The following is a 22,093-nucleotide window of genomic DNA, read 5'->3' as shown; positions in this document are numbered from 1 at the left end:
CTGCTGCTGTAACGTAACGTTACGTTAACGTTACCCTCCATGTTGAAAACGCTGTTTAGTAATTGCAGTTTAAGTAAAATAATTTAGTTATCAAATTTGAAGGAAAGGTGGGGTATAACGTAAATGGTTTGTGGGTGGCCTGATCTTTCTTCAACGTATCTGTCACAGTAGCCGATTTTTTTATAGGATTTTTAAGGAAAGGACTGCTGGACTGCCCGAGCTTCTTCTTCTTTGGGTTAGGCAGACTAGACGCTGCAATGGCGTATTGCAATGGCATATTCCTGCCCGAGTGCCCTACCCGTGTAACGTTACCAAATCAATGTAATGCAGACTATCCGTATTTGTGAATTCACAAAGCACATCCTCCAGTATCACAGATTATTTAATCTGGTCATGTATAATGTTAAATGTAGCTCTTGAAGTCGTTAAGCACATTTGATGAAGTTGATGAAGGCGGTTTACGTGCAGTTTAGTGTCACAAATGATGAGGGTCTTATTTGAGACAGGTTAAGGTTAGGGGTAGGGTTAGGTTTTGCAGGTTCATAATTAATTAAGGACATTGTATGGGGAATTTGGGACACTAAACTGCAGGTATACCTGTTAGGAAGATATCTGTATTATATTTTCTTGGGTGAATTGTTGTAGCAAAAGTGTGTGAGAGCAGTATGCATTTGTCATCAGATTTCTAAATAGCACAAATACAGAACATGTGAGCAGAACAAACAGCTGGATGCTGAGATATGTGCAACACAAATGGCAATGCCAGTGACTTGTGCTACAGTTGATGCAATATCAAATTATCCTAAGAGATACTTCCAGAGTCTCAGGTTAGGATGACGACAATCCTTTACTTGTATAGATGGGGTTTACAGAAAATACAGTTAGCCTAGGGAGAGACTGACAGTGATACACATTGTCAATACTTGCTCTAATTCAAGATTCAAGATTCAATACTTTATTGCCATACAACTCGGTGCAAGTTGCTAGGAATTTGCTTCAGTGTGCTCATGACAGGACATCAACAAAATACAACAAAAACAATGTGCTAACAAACAAGCTGCTGCTACTGTCTAAATGCCAGCTACCATTAATCACCAAGTAGAATAATGAATCCTATTTGCTACTTGCATTCCTATGGTTTCCCACCTAATACTATCCACACTGTGTTGTTTTCTTCCAGTGCTCTTTGCTTGAACTTGTCAAGCTGCTACTTGATCTAGTAAATCTTGTGGGTGGGGCAACAAAGACATTTCCTACAGTTATATTGCTCAAGAGCTAGATTGATAGGCATCCTGGCTCTTTTGGCACTAATGCTTGCATCACAGTCTCTACCCAGTGGACAAAGTGGTAATGGGCATGATAATTGCAAAATGACACTTTGCATCAGTTTTAAAGGAGAGGAATGTGTCAATAAGACAATAGGAGGATTGCTTAACAGGATATCCTCTTGCAACAACAGTTTCTCCCCAGTGTACCCTGAGCTACTTGCTCAGATTGTAATAGAATCTTTGAAATTGTTTATTCATTTTACAATGCAACATGTCATGAGGCTTTTTGCACATTTATGGTGCGACAGCAATCACCTAAAGCTCAATATCAGCCAAAAAGCTGGTGGTGGATTACCAGAGGAGGTAGTGGTGAGGGTGGACTCCTACAAGTACTCTGGGGTTCAAATAAAACAAAAAAACTTGACTAGTCCTACAACACAAACACCCCATTTAGGAAGGGACAGAGGAGACTGTTCTTCTTGAGGAGACCCTGATCCTTTAGTGTGTGTAACAGGCTCCTGAAGACTGTTGTAGCTTGCGCACTGTTCTTTGCTGTGGTGTGCTGGGGTGGTGGCACCAAGGCTACAGAGGCCAGCAGACTCAACAGGGAGGCCTCTGTGGTCGGGCAGGAACTGGACAGTCTGGAGTCAGTGGCGGAGAGGAGGATGATAGACAACCTCTGTCATCCTCTCCATGACAAGATGTGCCAGATGGGCAGCTCAGTCATCCACCGGATCATTTTAGCCAGGTGCCAGACTGAGTGCTGCAGGGCGCTCTTTTGTATCTGCTGCCATCAGACTGTATAACAGCAGTGTGACCCACGGACTATAACGACACACACACACACACAGCCATTTCTCCACAGTGTCTGGTTCACTGGAGACACTCACCTCTTCCTCTCCATTGTCTCTCTGCTGGACTGACTACATACCTTGCCATACTGTATATATATAGTCTTATATCATATTATATAATATATTCTTATATATTGTTATATTTGACACCATATTATATTTTATTGTCTATTCTATTCTGATATATTGCTTTATTATACACAACACGTTATATCTTACACTAAGTTATACTATGTTATATTGCTGCGCCATATACTTATACTTTATACTTGTTGTAATATACTATATATTATGGTATTCTATACTATATTACTACACTTCACCTTATACCTCAAATCCCTCACTATATCATAATGTACCATATGATGTTACATGTTATGTTACATTGACTTTTGCATTTTATTCTGTTACATAAATACAGACAGACACTAAGTAGTACTACATAATAATATATATTAGTCTTGTGTACACTGTTTACATGTTGACTCTGCTGCAATTTGTTACACCACTTTCACTTTACCATGTCATTTTGTCTTTTTTTTATCCTATTCTTATTCTAGTTCATGTACATCTTATTGTTTATTTGTGCTACTTTCTTTACTGTATTTAGTATAGAATTTTTTTTTTTTTTAAATAATTTATTTATTTCCGTTGGTTCTGTTGTTCTGCTGCAACAACTGAATTTTGCCTCTGGGGATCTAGCTTATGTTTTCTTATTTTTCACCAGACTATCAGCCCAATCAAAGAGGGTCTTATTTACTTAAATGTAGGATCCAAGTTCAGTGAGAATGCAACTCACTCTAAATAATAACCCTTGTAGTCCACATTTTACAACTTGGTGGAATTCAAGTTGCTCATTTCATTGCTCATTCAAATTCACAGAAACCACAATTCTTCCCCTCTAAACCTCAGTGATTTATTTTGCAGGTGCAGAAATGGGGGATTCATATTCTAAAATGAAGAATGCCAACATATTCTGGTTATTAGGTACAGTATATATATTATGTACAGCATAACTGTTGCCACATTTGCCATTGTATTTCATGACCAGGGTCAGAGCCACATCAATTATACATAACAAATCACAAACAGATGCAGAAAGTGATATCTATTAAAATGGATCTTATAAATACACATTGTCAATTAAAAAAAAAAAAAAAAATCTTCTCTTATTGTGTTTTTTTATTGAATTATTCACGAGTTCAGATTGTAGGAATGTTGTGCAAGGCCTTACAGACGTCATAAAAATTTGAGCCAAGGCTAAATTTTTAGTTGCAAGCAAACATTTCACAATGAAGGATGGGCAAAAATTCTCTGCATGATTAGCGATTTGGCACGCACCGTAACCAAACAGCTTGGGAGTCGATAAAGCCAATTTCAATCACAATATTTTCGCTGCACAGTTCACACAGCGTAATGCATGTTCTACAAGAGTAATAATGTGCATGTCATAAAAGTAAGCCTTGAATGGACAGTCCAAGCAGCCATTAAGCCCCACTTCTGTTTATAGTAAAATGGATCATGCAAACACAGGAACACAGGAATTATGCTTCAGTTAGTTCCAGTTTCTCACAGCTTTATTTGCTTTGCTTACTTTATGAAACCCATGTGCATATAAATCAACCAATGACAACAGATGTTTCACACTATAAATGATCTCTGTGTGCAACACACCTTCCTGGTGAATATTATGAACACTGTTAATATCACAGCTACAAATAAAACAATTATGATCACTGTTCCAAAGTGGATTTCCTGTGCTTTTGTATGAAACAAACAATACACTGAAGGGTTTTTCAGATACTCTGTTATTGCAATGTTGCTATCACTTGTAAAACATACAGTGTCACTGACATCAGGCAGCTTTCCCTTCAACTCATGGAGGATTGTAAGCCATTTACTGTCACAACAGTTAAAATAATTTCCACTAATATACATAAGATTGAGGCGCACTGATAAAGCAAGAAACAAAGAATGGTTTAAAGACGCAAAATGATTATTTCTTATGTCGATTTCTCTCAGAGGAGAGCAGCTCAAACTGCTGGGTATCACATCTAGATGGTTATTAGATATGTTCAGCTGAGTTAACACCGGCATGCAGGGTAAAGACAGATCAGAACTGGTCATGTTTATTTCACTGATGAACAAGGACTGAAGAGTCTTTTGCACACCTTCTAATGAGCCCACTTGCATTCCCATATGTGAATTTCTTGCAAGGTTCAGAGAAACCAAAGAGGTTTTTAAAAACGTGTTTGGTTGAAGTATTTTGATGTTGTTTTCTTTAAGATTGAGGTGTTTAAGAGTCCTTAACTGCCCAAATACAACACAGGATGTGTTGAGATTTATTTGCGGTGCAGATTGGTCCATAGAGGCACAAGGTTGCACAGAATTGTCTTGTAGATTTAATGTTTCTATTTGCGTGAGCGCATTGAGAAATAGTGGAGAAATGTATACAAGTCCATTACTCTGCAGGTCGAGGTACTTTAAAGAGGGAAAGAAAAGCTGCCGACGGTATCCCGATTCATCATTTCTTACATTCCAGGTGATGTTTTGCAAACAGTTGTAACTGAAATTCAGAGTTTCTAAAGATAAGAGATGGCTCAAAGTCTCCAGTGGGAAAGACCTGAAGTGGTTGTAGCTCAGGTCAATATAAATCAGTGGCATCAGCCTCCAGTTGGAGTGAAGGTTATTTTTTCTAATGGTTTTCTCATTCATAATCTCATAATAAAGAGCATTGGCCTCTGATACCATTGTAGCCTCTGAATTTAAGGTGCCAACCAAATTATTCTGTAAATGAAGGTACCTCAAACTGTTCATTTTGGGAAAAATTGGGAAATAAAGAAGTTTGTTGTGACTTAGATCAAGAATTTCAAGCCTGTACAACTGGTCATCCTCACGCGTAACAAAGAACTCAACTGAGTTTCGACTCAGATTCAGATATTTAACTTGATGCAACTTAAAATCACAGATCTGAGCGAGGTTATTTTTGGCCAAGTTTAGCGTCTCTAATTGGCTCAATGGTTCAAATGTCCCCTGTTCTATCACCGATATCTGATTGTCATCAATAGTAATGGCCCTCAGACCTTTACTCTCTTTGAACAAGTTGTGTGAAAGTTTTGTTAAAGCATTACCAGTCATCTTCAGTTGATTAAGAGATGATTTGTTTCGAAGGAACAGTTCCACTGCATCATCACTCAAACCGTTCATTGATATGTCCAAACTCTTCAGTCTACTGATGGATTGGAGGGCTTTGCCGTTACTGCCCACGTTGTTATTCAGCACATTTCTGGACAAATTCAACTCCTCAAGTCGAGCCAGGTTTTCAAAAGCCCCCTCGGAGATGAGATCCAGCTGGTTGGAGCTCAGGTCCAGCTGTTCCAAGTATGGCAAAGCAAGTGTGTGCAACTGTCTGATGAAGTTATTGGACAGGTTGAGTCTTCTAAGCCTTACATCCAAATCCAGAGGGACAGAAAAGAGATTCTGGTTGTTCCAGGACTGCTCCTTGAAATGAAAGGAACATTCATCATAATCAAAGAGTAAACCATGGAAACCTAATCTAACAAGAACATCTAAAACAAAGGCAATGATATTACAAATCTTGAGCCTACCTTTGGCTCATGATATGTCAGTCCAGTTATATAAAGGTCATGGCTGATTGACCAGAGTAGTAGGAGATTAGAGAACATATGTCTGACCATCCTCCCTCTGCTGCTGCTTCTGCTGCTGTTAAACTGTACCACTGCTGCTGTCAGAGCTCATTTAATACACAGACACACACACCCTCTTATAGCCATGCTTCATAAAAAAAGGGAGAGAGAAAACAGCTGTGGACACCAGATAGGCACTGTGGATACTATATTTAGACAATAAAGGCTTGACTACTGATATATCACTTTCTATTGAGAAAACATCTTGAATAAGGAACTTTTAAAATTTGGATATAAAAAGACAAATATGGTCATATATCTGTGTTTAATGTAACCAATTTTACAGATGTATACCTTCAAAATTAGTTTTGAACAGAAATACCAACTGAGAATGTAAGGCATATTATCCCATTTATAACAACTTTAATTTTAGTATTTACAGTGTTGATGAGTTTGTGTCAACCATGAAAACACCCCCAGAGCGATATCAATTTATACCTTTGTTTGTTCCTGTTAGGAAAACGGAAACCATTCTGAAATAGACGAGAGGAACAATAAACAGACGGCGCGGAGGTGGAAGGTATAAAGAGACATGCTGATACAGACAGATGAAAGGATGTGGTAGCACACATAAACAACGCTAGAGGACAGGCCCAGATGGACTAACTGAAAGATACACCACAATGATTTAAAGCGGTAGGATTTTAAAAGTAGTTGTGTTTAAAAAACTGAAACATGAAATGGGCAGTCCATTTAAAAAGTTCATTATGAGGTTAATGACAGTTTTCCTGCTGCTGTCACTCGGTCCTTTATCAGCATCCCCTGACACGTCTCAGTGTCTGTTTCCTACATCCTGCAGCAACAAACTGCATGGTTATCATCTTCATACTGTCTTGTTTCAGTTTAGCTGTATGACACCAAAAAAGGTCCCGTCAGCGTCCATAGAGATGAGGGCATGGGGCCTGTATGGTATCACCAATTCTAGCTCATCGTTCTGATTCAGCTGCACTATACCTGTAGCAGAGGATACATAGAAGACGGCATCAGAGGAGATACAAGATGGGTCACAAATGAAAGGAAAAACTGTCATAATGTCTCCTAGTGAGGCCAGCTTCAATGCTCCTTGGCATAGACTCTACAAGTCTCTGGAGCTGTACTGGAGGGATTAACGCCATTCTTACAAAATATATTCCCTCCTTTGGTGTTTTGAGAAAATGGTTTAAAGCAAGGGTGTCAAACTCATTTTCCCTGAGGGTCACACTGGAAAATGAAAATCACATCCAGTGCCAGACATGTAGAGTTTATTGACATGCTTTTATAGAGAAAAGTGAAATATCGTTGACGTATGTTGCTTTTTTCGACTTTTTTTCGCATTTTTGTTGACATGAAGCCCTACAAAAGTCATCAAAAACGGTCTCGCTTTTTGGATTTGGCGCACAACTAGATTAAATTTATTGTGAACCTAAATCGATTAGTGATAAAACTTGCGAGGGGCAGGGTTTGGCCCGCGGGCCTTGAGTTTGACACGTGGTTTAAAGGCTGCTGAAGTTAAAGGAATAGTGCAACATTTTGGGAAATACGCACAAATACGATTTCTTGCCCAGTGTTCGATGCGAAGATTGATACCATACATGTTGTGAAAATATAAAGCTACAGCCAGCCAGTTAGCTTAGCTTAGCGTAGCACAAAGAGTGGAAACAGAGGGAAACAGCTAGCCTGGCAATGTGCCCAAAGTAACAAAATCCTCCTACCAGCACCATTAAAGCTCACAAAAGAAACATACAAGAACTCATTCATTAAGTCTTTACAAAATCCGAAGTGCAAATGGCCAGAAGAAGGTCTGGAAACCTCAAGGTGGTGATGAAACTCCAGGAAGTCACTACTCCCGCCCACAAAATAGTCTGACGTGGCACATAACAGCCGTACAACCACAATGTGTTGCTTTCACACCCCAGCTAAGCTAACTATCGGCTTTATATTTACCGTAGACACAAGAGTGATATCAATCTTCTCATCTAATTCTTGGCAAAAAAGCGAATAAGCGTATTTTTCAAAATGTTGAACTATTTCTTTACAATGGAGGCCAGCAGTATCGCCTCACTGACCTGCAGTGTAGCATGTATTGGCAGGAGTTTCATCAGGCATCTCTTGCAGGCAACACAAGAGCTCTGTTGATGTCGTCCCTGTTCTAGTGGAACCCCAACTCCGAATGACATGACCCATAACTGTACTTGGACTCGTGAACAAAACCTGTGTATTAAGCAGAACATTAGCGGAACACTTGGAACAAATCAGATGTAATTTCAATTTAGTTATGCTTGAGTTACAGTGACACCATACTTGTCCAAACACCAAGTAATATCCATGTTCTTGGACAACAATTCTGTTTTCCTTTTGTGAAATTGTATTTCCCTGCTGCGCAGAAACTGTCCAAGGGATCACTGCTATATTTCCTATGGGAGAAGGCAAGATACACGTATTCAAAATAATGGCATACGGTGCGATGCTGAAGCCCAAGACTTGAATTTAGTTTTACCTCTTATGTCTGGCTGTTTGTTAGTGTTAGCTGTTAACTGCAGGAATGATGTTGGAGCTGGCAAGAGGAGGAAATAAACATAACACTTGAAGTTTATTAACTTAGCGTATACCGTTTATGGTCTCACTACCAGATTAGACCGTAACTAATGCACACATTTTCTGTTCTCAGCTTCAACCCACCTCTGCAGCTGCCCTGTTCCCGTTTTACTCTCCTGGAAAATACCTTCAGAGAACTCTGAGCTTTTCGCAAAGTACTTTGCTTTATGTCCTAAGAGAAAACAAAGCATTAGGAGAAAAATTACTATTGCAGCGCTATCTAAATACTCACTAATGGCATACATCTCAGTAGTACAATGTCCAAGATGACTCCATCCTACATAATCAGTGACATACCTCCCTTGTTTTAGACATCTTGGCCATTTTCCCATTGACTCCCTCAGAACGTGGCTGATTTAATTGTAGAATTATGTCCCCTTGGAGCTTGCGAAAATCATGTTCTAAAACACTGGCTCTGTGCACCAGGAAAAGACTAAGACAAAACATAAACGCTGTTAATGATAATAAAGCATTGTAAAGCATTGTGAGACTAGTGAGACATACTGGATGTCTTCAAGTTACTCAAACGGGTGAGATCACACATCAGTTAACTCCGGAAACCTAAATGTTCAGTTTCTAAATGAGGAACTATCTTCTCTCTGCCTCTCAAGATGGAACTCATTTACATTGTATGAAGATTACAGCCAAATTTACAGTGCATTGTGAAACTTGCAGTCAAAGTAAAAGCCACATTTTAATAAAGCCTCAAGGCCTCATTCAAAGAACATCATTTGTTCTTGTCAATACTCGTGCCAGCAGAGTCCAGCATAAAAGAGATGTTTTTGACCTTTTAAAATCAATACCACCCGCCATACAAACACAAGAGACAGACAAATGCATTTAGACAGAAAATGAAACATTTTAATCCATCAATCAACTCCATTTACAAAAGTATATCCCTTTTTATATACAATATGTACAGAGACGTATAAACAACTATCATTTTTCCACATGGATTCATTCATACGGCAACTAAACAATAGCACTGTAACAAAACATATCACTGATATTCTGCAGGGATGCTGTAGTGCAAATGTGTGCAAAATATATAGTGCTGTTGCTCTGTGAATACCTTATAACTCCAGTTTTAATAGATTAGTCTCAGCTTTGCATAGATACCTTTATACTTGTATTGAACATGTATATGAACTAATTATTTTTATAACGCTGGGGCATATGGAGCTTTAAACCACTTATTTTATTTTTTTTAAGATAATGTTTTTGGGCTTTTCCGCCTTTAATTTTTGACCGGAAAAGCTAGGTGAGAAAGGGGAGAGAGAGAGTGGGGGAAGACATGCAGGAAATCGTCACAGGTCGGATTCAAACCCTGGACCTCTGCGTCGAGGCATAAGCCTTGAAGTATATGTGCGCCTGCTCTACCACCAAGCCAACCTGGCCACAAAATCACTTACTTATAACTGTTAATATAATTAAACTAATTAAAATGACCAAGTATACAAACTGCAGATAAAACATAGCTGGTGTTTTTGGAGATACAAGATTATCATTCAACAGCACTTAAAAAAAAATGTAAATATTAAGTATATGTCAGCGCAGTGTCCTTCCTTGTTATAAAGAGAGATGCCGTCTGTGTTGACACGAAATGGTGACTATAAATAGAAACGTTTGTTTGATGAGGCTCATCAAGGCTGATCTCTTTGCACAGAATCAATGTGAGGGGGAAGCGTAACAGTCTATATTGTCTTTTTCTTAATACACAACTGTGAAAGTGAACAAAAGTCACCCAGCGGCTTCCCCATCCAACCCTGGAGGATTTTAGTTTCCTCTAAACAGGTGCGAGACGGGGGGGGGGGTGGGGGGGCATTTCATGTAGAGGGCTGGTGGTTGTGTAATTATCAGTTCTGCCCAGCAGATGGAGCCTCTCCAAGTCTGACACTTCCCAGGAAGGTGGTGTGGTTGGTCATGCTGATGAGTGTGTCCTCATACACTATGCGTATGGAGATCCTCTGGCCGGCGCGGAGCAGGCTCACCCCAGCCGTGTAGCAGGTGTTGAACTTGCGCTGGCCAGTCTCGATGCTGCAGGTGCAGCGGAGGAACGGGTTGGAGTCCACCATCACCTCATAGCTGGCAATGTCAGTGAAGTTGAGGTAGTACACCTGGCGGAGACATACAAATTCACAGGAGACTGAGAGGGGTAGTCAAAACAAATACATGTGATATTTAAGAGCTTATTTAAAGCTGGAACAGCTGGAATATCAGAGTAGCAAACAAGGCTTTGAGTTATAGATGTTCACATTTAGCCACAGGGAGAGGGAAAAGAAATGCGTCTCATAATATAACTCAAACATTTATTGAAAAGCAAAGCGCGTGTTTTTATTTTTTAAGCTTAGCTACAGAGCAACTGCCAGTTCTTTTGACTCTAAGCTGTAAATTATAAGAGTTACGTCAAGGACCGTACTCACTTCTACCTGACTATATATGAAGTAGACACCGTCCAGCAGCACCTCCAGCTCTCCAGAGCGAGAGTGCATTTTAAACACGCGGTGATGGATGGACACCATCTTCCAGTTCCTAAGGATGCCTTCAGACAGATCTAAACATGTCACAACAAACAAACAAGAGGCAAACAGTCAACATAAACAGCTTGCAGCAGTGTTTAACTCCAACCAGAGCTCAGCACTGACGGAAATTACAAACCTGCTAATGATGCGTATACGCTTCTTTTAGACTGACAAAGTGATGCAGGAGAAACTAAATCTGCTAGCATGCGAGGCTTCTGCTCTTGACCCGACTTAACACGGGTCTGACTTATAACATAAGCCTATATACTAAGCCTGTAATAGTTATAGGATCACTTTAAGGTTAATATAATCTTAAATAATCGTATAGTGAATATTGGTAGCAACATCTAGCCCTCTAAACCATGAAATCCTTTATTTATTCTGGTGTAAGTCTGTGTATAGTTGAGCAGTTGCAGAGCCAGGCCTTTCACAAAAGGACGCTGACATGTTTATTGGTTCGTGTCAAAGACAGTGGCGCAACTACAACAGAGAACAGACAGAAGACCCACCTTCTCTCACTTGGATGGTTGTCTCCTGCCCTTGCAAATGAACCACTGCAGGCTGAAAAGCAAAATAACAAGATCTCTAGTGACTAATCTGGATACACAGCAAAACAAGAGAACGGCTGTTTCATCAGGGATCGTGTGTGTGGGGTAAACTTTAATTTCAACAGCTGACATACTCTACCTGGAATTCTTTTGTTTTCGTCTTATCGATAACCCCTGCAACAAGAAGAGAGAAAGAGAGAGCGAGACACACGATAAATTTCTGGCCTTCGACATCGCTGGGGAACAAAGAAGACGATGATGATTCAAACAAAAACAAACACTGACATAGTTTAAGGAACGATCACTGCTCTCCCACACTGTGTTTGACATCCTGCATCAGAAACTCTCACACTGAAGGCAATGAGTTCATCGATTTTGACAACTTGAGCCCCCTTCTAGTGTGGGAACTTGTCTACATGCGGGAAAATACTGTAATCTAAGAACAAATCTCTTTCCAGTTTTCCAGTCCTCTGGCTGGAGTCTTGGCTACCTCAGCGCGTCGTCGCGCCATTTCTAAGTTTTAATACCTGCTGGACCTTGAGTGCCCGGAGGTCCTTGTGGCCCGGGGGGTCCAGGGGGTCCTGCGGGCCCCACAGCGTTGCTTCCTGGAATACCGGGGATTCCAGGGATGCCCGGTGGCCCCTGTGGGCCCGGGGGACCAGGGGGGCCCGGCACAGACCTTTTTTTCCCTGTTAAGAGACAAAGCAAAATGGTTTGCAAATTAAAAACTCAGCAGGTTCATCTTTTGACTGTCAAGTTTAAATGTATTTATATAGCCCGAAATTACACATTTGCTTCCAAGGGCGATACTTGAATTTCCAGTCTGTACAGATGATGTACAGACTGTAAATTCTGATATAAAGAAAGGCAAGAGGCAGGAATAATGTGCCCGGCGGACAGAATCTAATATTGAATCACACGGTAATTGGATTTTGGACGACATCTCAAGGATACTTCTAATAGTAGGCAGCAGGTAGCAGTCTAACCAATGACCAAGATCCCTGAAATGTAGGCTGAGTTATGTATTACCTTTTTTCTTTTCTTTCCTTCTCTCCCTTCCAGTCGATTCTGTAAGAAACAAAAACAGTGTGATTAATCTTGAAATGGTCTCCCGAACAATTATCATCTCGGGTAACATCTCCAGTATCCAGCTCATTCCGTGTAGGTATCCTAAACGGGCTAAAATAACAGATTCAGATGTTCGGCACTGGGCACTGGAGTGGAGGTATGTCAGTCTGTGGTATCTTCTAGTGTAGTAATTTGTAAGTGTGGTTTCACCTCCTCTGTATGAACAAGTGCCTTAAGCATTCACAGGCAGTGGAACTGGAGAAGATCATTAGAGAGATACTTTATCCTGCCAAAATCCTTTTCTTTGAATTAAGCCCAGATGGAGAATGCAGATGAAAGTGTGTGTCCAAGTGTGTGTCTCCCCGTTACAACCATGTGTATGTGTGTGTGTGCGTGCGCGTGGATGTTGGTGAGGCATCAATGTCAGTGCTTGAAAGACAAAATGCACTTAGCGTGCATCTGTGTGTGTGTGCTCTGTGTGCAGCTGAAGAATCCTTTTCAAAAAGCCGTCTCGCTGCTCTTGTGTTTACCATGTCATTACAACTACAAAGGCCATTTAACCTTAAAACCTCACAGTTTGAGTCCCCCTCAAACATATGGCCAGTGTTTCTCCTCTGGCTAAATGACTGGATGCATCCGCATAGATTTCTCTTAACGAGCAGCCCTATCTGGAATCTGGTGCCCGTTAGGAGTGCCCATACATGTGCAAACACAGGACACACACACACACACACACACACACGTGCAAACACAGGAGACGCACATACACACATGTGTGCGCACACACACACGCACACACATCTAAGGCTGAGATTACAAAAGCCTTTGTCTGTGCGCTGGGAGCAGAGGAGAGTCCTGGGAATGATTAGTGTTTAGAGGCTCGGGACTTTACTGATTTATGTAGAAAGTCTCAAAGGTGAGTTTTTTCTTGTAATTTAAACACAATCACTAAACTTCCCCCCCCCCCAAGTATTCAGTGTCACGCCACAGACATTGGAATGCCTTGTGATCATGCTGCACTTGTTGCACTCAGACGTGAAACTTCAAAGGCTCTGCATTTTTATTTTTATTTGCATAGCTCACATTCTAAACAAAAAAAAAAAAAAAACTACAAAAGCTAATTCAGACATATTGGCCATATGGTTTTCTGCGAAGCTATTAATTACAATAAATCAATTCAGTGGAATTCATGAAAGCCATCAATGTCTCAGATGATAAACTCTTTCAGAAAAAACAACAACTGGTTCCTTAAAATGACTGCATGTACTACAAAGTGATTTGGTTTTTTGGTCTTATTTTCTGATGGTTCAGACCTGACCGATAACAGTTTTAAAAGATATTCCGGGGGACCCGATATTATTTCGAGACAGGGGAAATCAACGCAGGCTTCGCTGTCTGTTTTAAATTGGTGAAACCCTCCCAATCTCATTGTTGTCCTTGCTTTCTATCCAAGTAATAATCAATCCCATTCCATTTAATCTCTTGCTCTATAAACTCTGCAACATTATGTGGAGGAGCTGCTTTGTTAAGTAAGCACAAAGCAGTAAAAAAATCAATTCCACGTGAGAAACCATTAACAAACTGTTCTGAAAATGTAAGAGCTTTAAGCCCACCAACACTGTACCAAACAAACAAGAGTTACAGAAACGATTGCTCAACAGATGACAAGGCCTTTGCCAAGTTCATATCCAGAAAATAGACTGATGCAGGTGTACCAGAGAGCAATAGTTTGTGCTTACTCTTTGTCATTAAGGGTACTGAATTTGGAGTTTGAGCCTGACAAATACAGAAGGGTGAAGTGGGAGTATACTACTTCTGTGTCAATGTGTAAGGGCAAAAGACACACCATTAGTAAATGATGATAAATCCAAACAAACATACCTGTTTCTGGCTGCTTGCCGGGACTTCTTTTCGCTCGCTGAGTAATGCCCCTGTTATCCTCTGTGGCATGGAATTCGCTATTTCTGTGCAGTGACTTCTCCTGGTGAAAAAATAAAAATAAAATAATAATAATAAGTATGGAAAATTTAAGAGGGTCACTTGCTTTATACACTGAGACTCTCCTCAGAATATGAACACCAGCCAAGACCACCTAATATTAATTCCATGAAGCAAACAAAAGGAATGAGTGATACAAGTTTCTTGAGAGCGAAACCCATGTCACAAGTGGCCTTTTCTATTCTTGAGGTATAATGTTTGCACAGAGACAACTTGGGGCATTTGAAAAAGATGCGAGACACTGTCAGCCAGCGAATTCATTTGTGGCCAAGCCATTGTCTGTCCCATTGAGGCTGTAACCCATCCTGTAACCCAAGTCACTTTTGTCTGTGTTTCTGCCGTTTGAGACAGTCACCTGGACACGGCTGCTCTAAAATTCACCTTTTTATACAAAAGGAGGACATGAATTGTGGTTAATCTGAGAGCAATACCCATTCATATGGCACCTGGTCCCAGCCCTATTCAGAGGTAGTATGAATAAACTAAAAAAATAAAGAAAGGATCTGATGTAGCTGGTCTGAGCTCATCCCTAAAAACAGGAAAAAGCTATGCTACAGTGGTGGGGTGTTCCCATGGGCAAGTGAGTGGCGGGACAAACCGCAAGCCTGTGTTCTTATGTGACCGGTTCTGGTCGACCTACATTCACATGAACTCTGTAGGACGTGCTGACCTGACTGTAGCACGCTCGAGACATGACCGGCTCTGACAACAAAAATGTTTCGTGCTAAGGATTCCGAGTTTAAAACGCAGTTTGTTTTAAAGTCACTTTTTGTTAGAACAGCCAGTTTGTGATCACATCTTTGGAGGATTCCCAGACTCCCAGAGTCTTCAGACAAAGAATCTCGGCATTGGAAACACAACAAGACCACCCAAAGCCTTCTTTTGGTCGATTCGCGCAATGTACGAGATTGCTTTCGGACACACTTTTGGAGTGTCAGCCTAAATAATGGTAAGAGTGTGAGCATAAAGGCTCTCAATGGCTGAGGACAGATGGCCAGACAACTTGTATTTTGTGCTGGACATCTGCTTAGAGGTTGGATAACTTAACATCTCCAAAGCAGTGACACATGCAGCCCCTTAGCATGGATCAAAAGATAATAAATAATAATGTATCATTTATTCTTACTGCTGGGAATGAATCAGACAAGCTTACTGACAGACACTTCGACCTCTCTTTTTCCATAGGGGCCTACCCCAGTTGGGTACAAAATGACATACTCCATGTTTCCAGCTGTGACGCTCAAGTAAACATAGTTGTTAAACCCCGACGGCGAGAAATCTCCCTCTCTGGAAAGCAGCGTGAACTCCCAGTGCCTCTTTGTGTGGTTTTCCAGCAGAGCCACTGAAAGACCATAAGAAGACAGACAAGAAAAGTTATGTTTCGAATGTCTTCTATACCTCATCTCAGATGTGGGAACCCTCTCCTGTGGTGAGGGATGAGCTGTATCATGTAAAACACCCCTGCTGGCTGTGTTGGGCAAGCTCAAAGTAGTTAAAGTCTACATCCCTGACCAGCTGCCAACCATGTCTGACCTTATAAGCACGGGAATTCCAGCCTGATGGAGGAGTATGTGTTGGAATGGTTTATCGGCACACAGACCTCCAGATGTTCCCGCGAGCAGCGACGTTTGCTGTTCATTTGGTGCGCAGGTGTCTCCACATCTCCTCTCCAGCTGTTGGCATATAGGGGGCTTTTACCTCTCAAAAGGATCCTGGGTGTATGTTCAGGCATATGGCATTACACTTTCGTCTGTTCTGACAGCCAAACATGGTTCAACAGCCAATTTCTGGCCCGGGATTAAGCTCCGGTAGAACGACAAAAAACAAACAAGCAATCTGGTAGGCTACTACCAAAACTGGTGCGGCTGTTGTCGCAGATGAAGGGAACAAAGTGATAAAAAAAGAAAAAAGGAAGAAAAAAAAAAGTTGTTCCATTATACGACTATGAGAAATGGTTTTGCGCCCTTGTTTGCTTCATTTCACTTCATTACAACATTTACAGCCTTCAAAGGCACGAAGAGTTACAGTAAATCAGGATGACAACGTGTTGGTATGTATGCCAAGTGCCAACTATTGAGTAAACCATTCTTTTTTAGCACAAGGGAAAAAATGCTATTAATTAGAGGGCTTTCAAATCTTCAAAGCGTGGGGGGTGCTGTTGTGCGCAAAGGACGCGATTCCCCGTTGCTTCGTGAGGATATGACTAAAATTCAGTCACCCCGGGGATGTGCGATTTAGTGATCACAAGACTTTTTTTTGCCCCATTAACACTTACTATTACAACGACTTTTATCTCTCTACCCATTATTTCTGCACATATACCACAGAAATTCCCCGACATTCATAACTTTTCAAGCGGTTTATGAAAATAAAAGTCTACTGTACAGCTCAAGTGTTTTTTCTGGCATTCTGGTTGCCTCTACATCTCAGACTAGCAGCGAAAATTAGTCACTAAATTGTGGTTGAGAATGTGAAGTTACAAAGTTGAGGAGGTGAAACTCGGGGCTGGTGGCTGTGGGTGCCAGATGCAGATTGGATGCTCATCACAGCTGTACAGGCATTACTAACTTTAATGGCATGCACACTGCTGAGAACAGCGTGTTTTCTTCTTAAATATCGGACAGAAAGAAGTGTCCTTACCTCAGCCAATACCTGACACTGCTCTCTGGAAGGCCATGTGTTTTAAACCATAACTTGGGTAATTTAATAACGGCGTCCATAGATTATCATCTAAAAACGCTGTGGAGCTCAACCTAAGGGAAATGTTGCCTGTCAGCAGCCAATCACATTTTAGATTGTTGCAACACTGCTGGCAAAGGGACTTCTTGCTGAATGCCGTGAATGCTTTGAGAATTTATTATTTTGGTAGATGTTTGTGACTCGGGACTTAATCTTTACTGGGCGTCTACGCCATCTGTCTGTCAAGACAATTCAGTCTTGTATGGAAAAGTTTGCAGCCTCATATCTCTGATGTTTCGACCTCCTCTGCCATGTGCTCCCCCCCGATATGGAGGCTCGCTCCATCTGTACATATGATACTGCTGTTTTAACTAATCATGCACTGGTCACAATTAAAGTAGATGTGGGTGACAGCCCACCCCTATGCTGCTGAGGACTTTGTGTCCCATCAAACTGACTTTTTTAATAGCCGTTAACTAGACTCCAGATGTTTCAGCATCTGTTCTCTGTGAGACTTTGAAGGCATACATCAGAGGAGAAAATTATTTCATATAATGGTTATAAGAAAAAATGTTAGGCTGAAGAATAAAATGCTATCTGAGCTAACACTATTAAATGTTCCATGGGTTGACGTTTATGACGACACGTCCTTACTGAGGTCAGGTGAATGAGGGTCAGGGTGGCTGTGAGTGACACTTTGGTCCTGTTTGGTAATGCCCTGCGTCGCACTTGCGCTTCAAAACCACACACACACACACACACACACACACACACACACACACACACACACACACACACACACACACCTGGGAGGGGCTTTTTACTGTTGGGAACTGCTCAGATCTGCTGGACAGCTGGAGTTTACTGCCTTGCTCAAGGGCATCCCAACTGTGACTGTTGAGGTGAAGACTGTTTGTTCACTCCCTGGGCCCAGATCATAAATGACCTGATCATCTGCTCTCATTAGGAAGCAACAAGTTGAACCTGAAAGAGTGTGAGATGTTAAGTGGTACTTATTTGTTTTTTTATTTTAGTGCATGCCAGAAGTGAAATTTCTCCAACAACCATATAAACTAAATGCTTCCATTGTTCCTTTTCCTGCTTTTAGTTGATATTTTCCTGTTACAGAGTATATTTGCTAGGAAAATCTCCTAAGATCTATAAACCTTTCAACAATATTGTTTCTATTTCTGTACATCTGAGGAAAGAGATAAAATAAAATGTTATAGACATCCTGACAGATATAAAAAGGCTCAGATTGTGTTGTATTGTTACAAATTTGGTTTGATAGCATTTGCTGTTCTGCCTTATTTTCTTTCCTTCTTTGCCTTTGATCACTATAGACCAAGTTACAAGCAGTCTCTCCTCTGTTTACAGACAGATTATGAAAACTGATCAGACACTTGAATGGGAAAGCGTGTCCAAACTTTTGACTGGTACTGGATATAGCCCAGATCCTTATCTTTGAGTCATAGCCATGATCACTTTCTTCAGATCAGTTGTTATACATTTTCAGTACAAAATGCCTTCATTAGGTCAACTTGACTTTTTTTTGGTGAAAGACTTTAAAACAAGCGACGAGTGGTAGCTGAAGTACAAGATGACAAAAAATGGGTTTAATTTAAATGTGATCAAAATGTGACTAAAACTAGATTTGCTGCCAGAATAAACACAGGACTGTTTTATTTTCCTAAATCAAACTTAAGCATTATAACACTTTAACCCAAAGCGAAGAAAACCCCCTTGCTTCTTTCTTTCCACAAATCTTAAAACTCATGTCAGTGTCATTTTCATTTTTTTCCCCAACGTTAAAAGAATCTTATCCTCCTTAATACCATAATCTCAACTGAGCAATAGTTCTCTTTTCATTCTGCCTGACTCAAGAAGCCTCTAAACAAAAGAATTCTGCCAAATGATTGATGTTCGACACTGACCAGCAGAGTTGTATGTACTAAATTTGGTGTGCAAAGCTGTTATTACATGTAGCCACGCCACTTATCTTTTTTTTTTTTTTTTTTTAAATACAACTTGCCCACAAAGCGGACTAAGTCCATCTGCACTGAGGTTCGAAAATTGATACACTGGTACTAGGCTACATGATGACAAACCATAATGCACTTCATGTCTGCTAAGTATGTATATGTGGTGCGTATGTTTGTTCCCATACCTGGTTGTTTTTGCTTTGTTTTTCTTAAGACTTTAAATGTTCTGTTACACTTGTCTGTATACCTGCACATCAAACTGCACTGATGCTGCTAAAGTGCCTTTGATGAAGACTTGTGTGAAAAATCCAATAAACATTTTTTTGCTCTACAGAAGAGATTCTTCAAAGGAAATGCCTGAAAAGCTAACAAGTGCGGCCGCTGCGTCCAAATGCCACATGCTCCTGTTTCTCCAACTATGTAAACTGTGGGATGTGTAATCAGAGTTGTTTAATGCAGACATCTGGCAAGGACAGCATCACAGCGCTGTTAAATATTTACAGCTGGGCCGCAGTCTTTCACCTCATGAAGCGTCACCATCTGGGTTGAATACCAGGCCCATCTCACTCTGCTTTAACCGGGAAAACCAAACTAAAATAAGCTTACCAAAGGACACACTGACTGGCTGAGCCTTCCACTTGTGAGAGGAAAATGCTACAGAGCAAAACACCAATACCAGCAATTGGTCTCTATAATCTGCTCATGAATGACTCCATCCTCTGGGTGACTTATCATGTTGACAGTTCTGCACAACTAAAGTCCAGCCAAAGCCCCCCCACACAGAGGATCATTTTCACTGCAAAAAAAGGTTACACAACTGGCAGTGACATGAGAGCTAATTGAGCAAGCAATGCAAAGTTAAGACCTACGATTGGTTCCTTTGTACTGATGAAATTAGGGAGTGTGTGGTGGTGATGGGAGGGGGGGGGGCAGCTGTTGCTAAAGCCACATACAACACAATGAACATATGAACATTCAATCAGCCCACTGGCAGAAAAGAAAACACATGTCAGACGAGGCTGGCTCAGCTCCAAGTACCAACTGGCCCATCTAAGTCCTGATGAATTTACATCAGCCCTTGGGCTTTGCACCTGCTAGTGATCCAGTTCATTTTCCGTCCACCTGCTCCAGCACACTGACTGACCCTCTCTGTGAATCCAGCTGGGCAGGCTGCCTACGTTTTGAGCATCAACCTCGATCTGTTCATGGGGAGCTCTGGAAACAAGACAAATTGGCCTAAATGTGGTTTGATTAATAAAAAAATAAAGCCATTTCTGAAGTAAATGAGTAAACTGTGGGGGTTTTTTATTTAGCGGTTTCCTGATTTATAATGACAGCATTTGCACCATACCTCTCTAACTTCCTTGATATGACTCCCTGGATCCCATTACCTGAATAGTCATTCAGTCGTTGGCCAGGTGACAGACTTTAAAGCTAATACCTTTGTGCATCTTTGTCCAAGTGGCTGAATCACGCACACGGGAGCGCTGATTCAAAACATATTTGTCTGGAAACAGAGCCGGCAAAACTTCGTGACAGGCTACTGTAAAATAAGTTGCCCAGAAACATGCCATAACAGAGCAGAGACACAAAACCTGACACCGTGATACGGGAACGGGAGGACTGAACGGAGGTGAATGAACACGAACAGCCTCCGTGTGAGGAATGAAAACAATGTCGCCATGAATGAGGTGCTGTGGCTCTTCATTTAGGTTTTTTTACACACTTATTTACACACTTTGTATGTATGTATTTGTATGTTTTTACCTCATGACCCTCTGCGCCGCGGCTGCTGCCGGAGTCCAGTCGCGGGAGTCCGGGCGAGAGCACCGTCGCCGGGTCAGCCAGGTCACTCCCCGCAAGTGTCAACATTGTATCCCGCTTCTGGTGGATAATTTCCCTTTTGACTTCGGACCGCAGGTCCAAATAGCAGACGAGGGTGACAGCGTGTAGAGACAGCGACAGCAGGAATAATCCCAGGAAGACAACACTGCTGCTCCGACTCCTGCACTTCTTGTTGCACGTGCAGGGAGCTGCTCTGGGCATCACTTTGTCCGGGAAATCCTCCGCGGATGAACCATCGCATGCCATTATCGGACAGAGCGCGAGTCAGATGCTCTTTATCTCGGCATAATCGGCTCGTTTGTCTCGCGCGGGCCGCGGCTATTCATTAACGTGGAGACTCATAGGTGCAGCTGCAGCAGGTCGGTGCAAACTTCTTCGAGTATCTGTAGTAACAATGGAGTCCCGCCCACCTCTTCTGTGATTGGTCGAGGACAATTACGAACCCAGATTATCCGGGCCAGAGGTTGGAAGAGGTTGGGGGCTGGATCTGGATGCACCAGGTGAAGTAGTTGAGCGACACCTAATGGACAAAGTGAACAGCTGCAGCGCCTGTGAGATGATGATATGATGGCGTGAGAATATTCCTCTCTGTAGGCCTATATATGTTTGGGTTGCGTGATAATTACTCACCACTTTGAGACAGGAAAACACATTTGGTGATTACTTTGCTGTTGTGTGAATGGGAAGAGGTGGTCACTGATGTAATGCATTGTTTATGCATGTGTTTTATGTGTTTTTCATGGGTGTACATTGTTTGGCACTTTGTTTTGTTATGTGGGTGGCACATGGGCGGTGATGACATATGGAGTGGTGGTCCTATGTGAAGAATTGATTCAGAAACCAGGTAAATAATGTCCAGTGTTGTTATTGAAAAAGACTGAGCCGTTGATGTTGTCATCATATCATCAAAGAGTGGTAAAGCATTGCAAATTATATTCTTAAACAGACTACACATTATACAATTATATGTAAATGCATCTGGACCCTGTCAGGCTCAACAGTATGATAGCGGGCCTGGAAGAGAGTACATGTCACAGTGAGGTCAGCA

At 41.3% G+C, this 22,093-nt stretch overlaps 3 protein-coding genes across 5 annotated transcripts; all 3 read right to left on the bottom strand.

Moving 5' to 3' along the window:
- Positions 1-3,019: 3,019 nt before the first annotated feature.
- LOC144524555 (transforming growth factor beta activator LRRC32-like) lies at positions 3,020-6,336 on the bottom strand. Its single transcript, XM_078260886.1, has 3 exons — positions 6,268-6,336; positions 5,731-5,876; positions 3,020-5,623 (listed from the first exon to the last, which is right to left on the bottom strand). The coding sequence occupies exons 1-3, from the start codon at positions 6,299-6,301 to the stop codon at positions 3,764-3,766; spliced, it is 2,040 nt and encodes a 679-aa protein (XP_078117012.1). The 5' UTR covers positions 6,302-6,336; the 3' UTR covers positions 3,020-3,763.
- A 331-nt stretch (positions 6,337-6,667) lies between these two features.
- LOC144524556 (tumor necrosis factor ligand superfamily member 13B-like) lies at positions 6,668-8,999 on the bottom strand. Of its 2 annotated transcripts, XM_078260888.1 has the most exons (6): positions 8,701-8,994; positions 8,488-8,575; positions 8,306-8,362; positions 8,110-8,222; positions 7,875-8,019; positions 6,668-6,783 (listed from the first exon to the last, which is right to left on the bottom strand). In XM_078260888.1, exons 1-6 carry the CDS (start codon positions 8,884-8,886, stop codon positions 6,668-6,670), a joined length of 705 nt encoding a protein of 234 aa, XP_078117014.1. In that variant the 5' UTR covers positions 8,887-8,994. The 2 variants fall into 2 exon arrangements, with proteins under 2 accessions (XP_078117014.1, XP_078117013.1); XM_078260887.1 differs by having other exon boundaries at positions 7,875-8,222; positions 8,701-8,999.
- Positions 9,000-9,593: 594 nt separating this feature from the next.
- eda (ectodysplasin A) lies at positions 9,594-21,439 on the bottom strand. 2 transcript variants are annotated; one of them, XM_078260884.1, is made up of 8 exons: positions 20,968-21,439; positions 14,423-14,522; positions 12,503-12,541; positions 12,001-12,162; positions 11,613-11,647; positions 11,435-11,486; positions 10,827-10,957; positions 9,594-10,520 (listed from the first exon to the last, which is right to left on the bottom strand). In XM_078260884.1, exons 1-8 carry the CDS (start codon positions 21,289-21,291, stop codon positions 10,260-10,262), a joined length of 1,104 nt encoding a protein of 367 aa, XP_078117010.1. In that variant the 5' UTR covers positions 21,292-21,439; the 3' UTR covers positions 9,594-10,259. The 2 variants fall into 2 exon arrangements, with proteins under 2 accessions (XP_078117010.1, XP_078117011.1); XM_078260885.1 differs by having other exon boundaries at positions 10,833-10,957.
- Positions 21,440-22,093: the final 654 nt, after the last annotated feature.

Source organism: Sander vitreus, chromosome 10, assembly GCF_031162955.1.
Source record: "Sander vitreus isolate 19-12246 chromosome 10, sanVit1, whole genome shotgun sequence".
Classification (NCBI taxonomy): Eukaryota; Metazoa; Chordata; class Actinopteri; order Perciformes; family Percidae; genus Sander; species Sander vitreus.
Note: the sequence above shows the minus strand (reverse complement) of the source record. Positions and strands in the feature narration are given on the sequence as shown.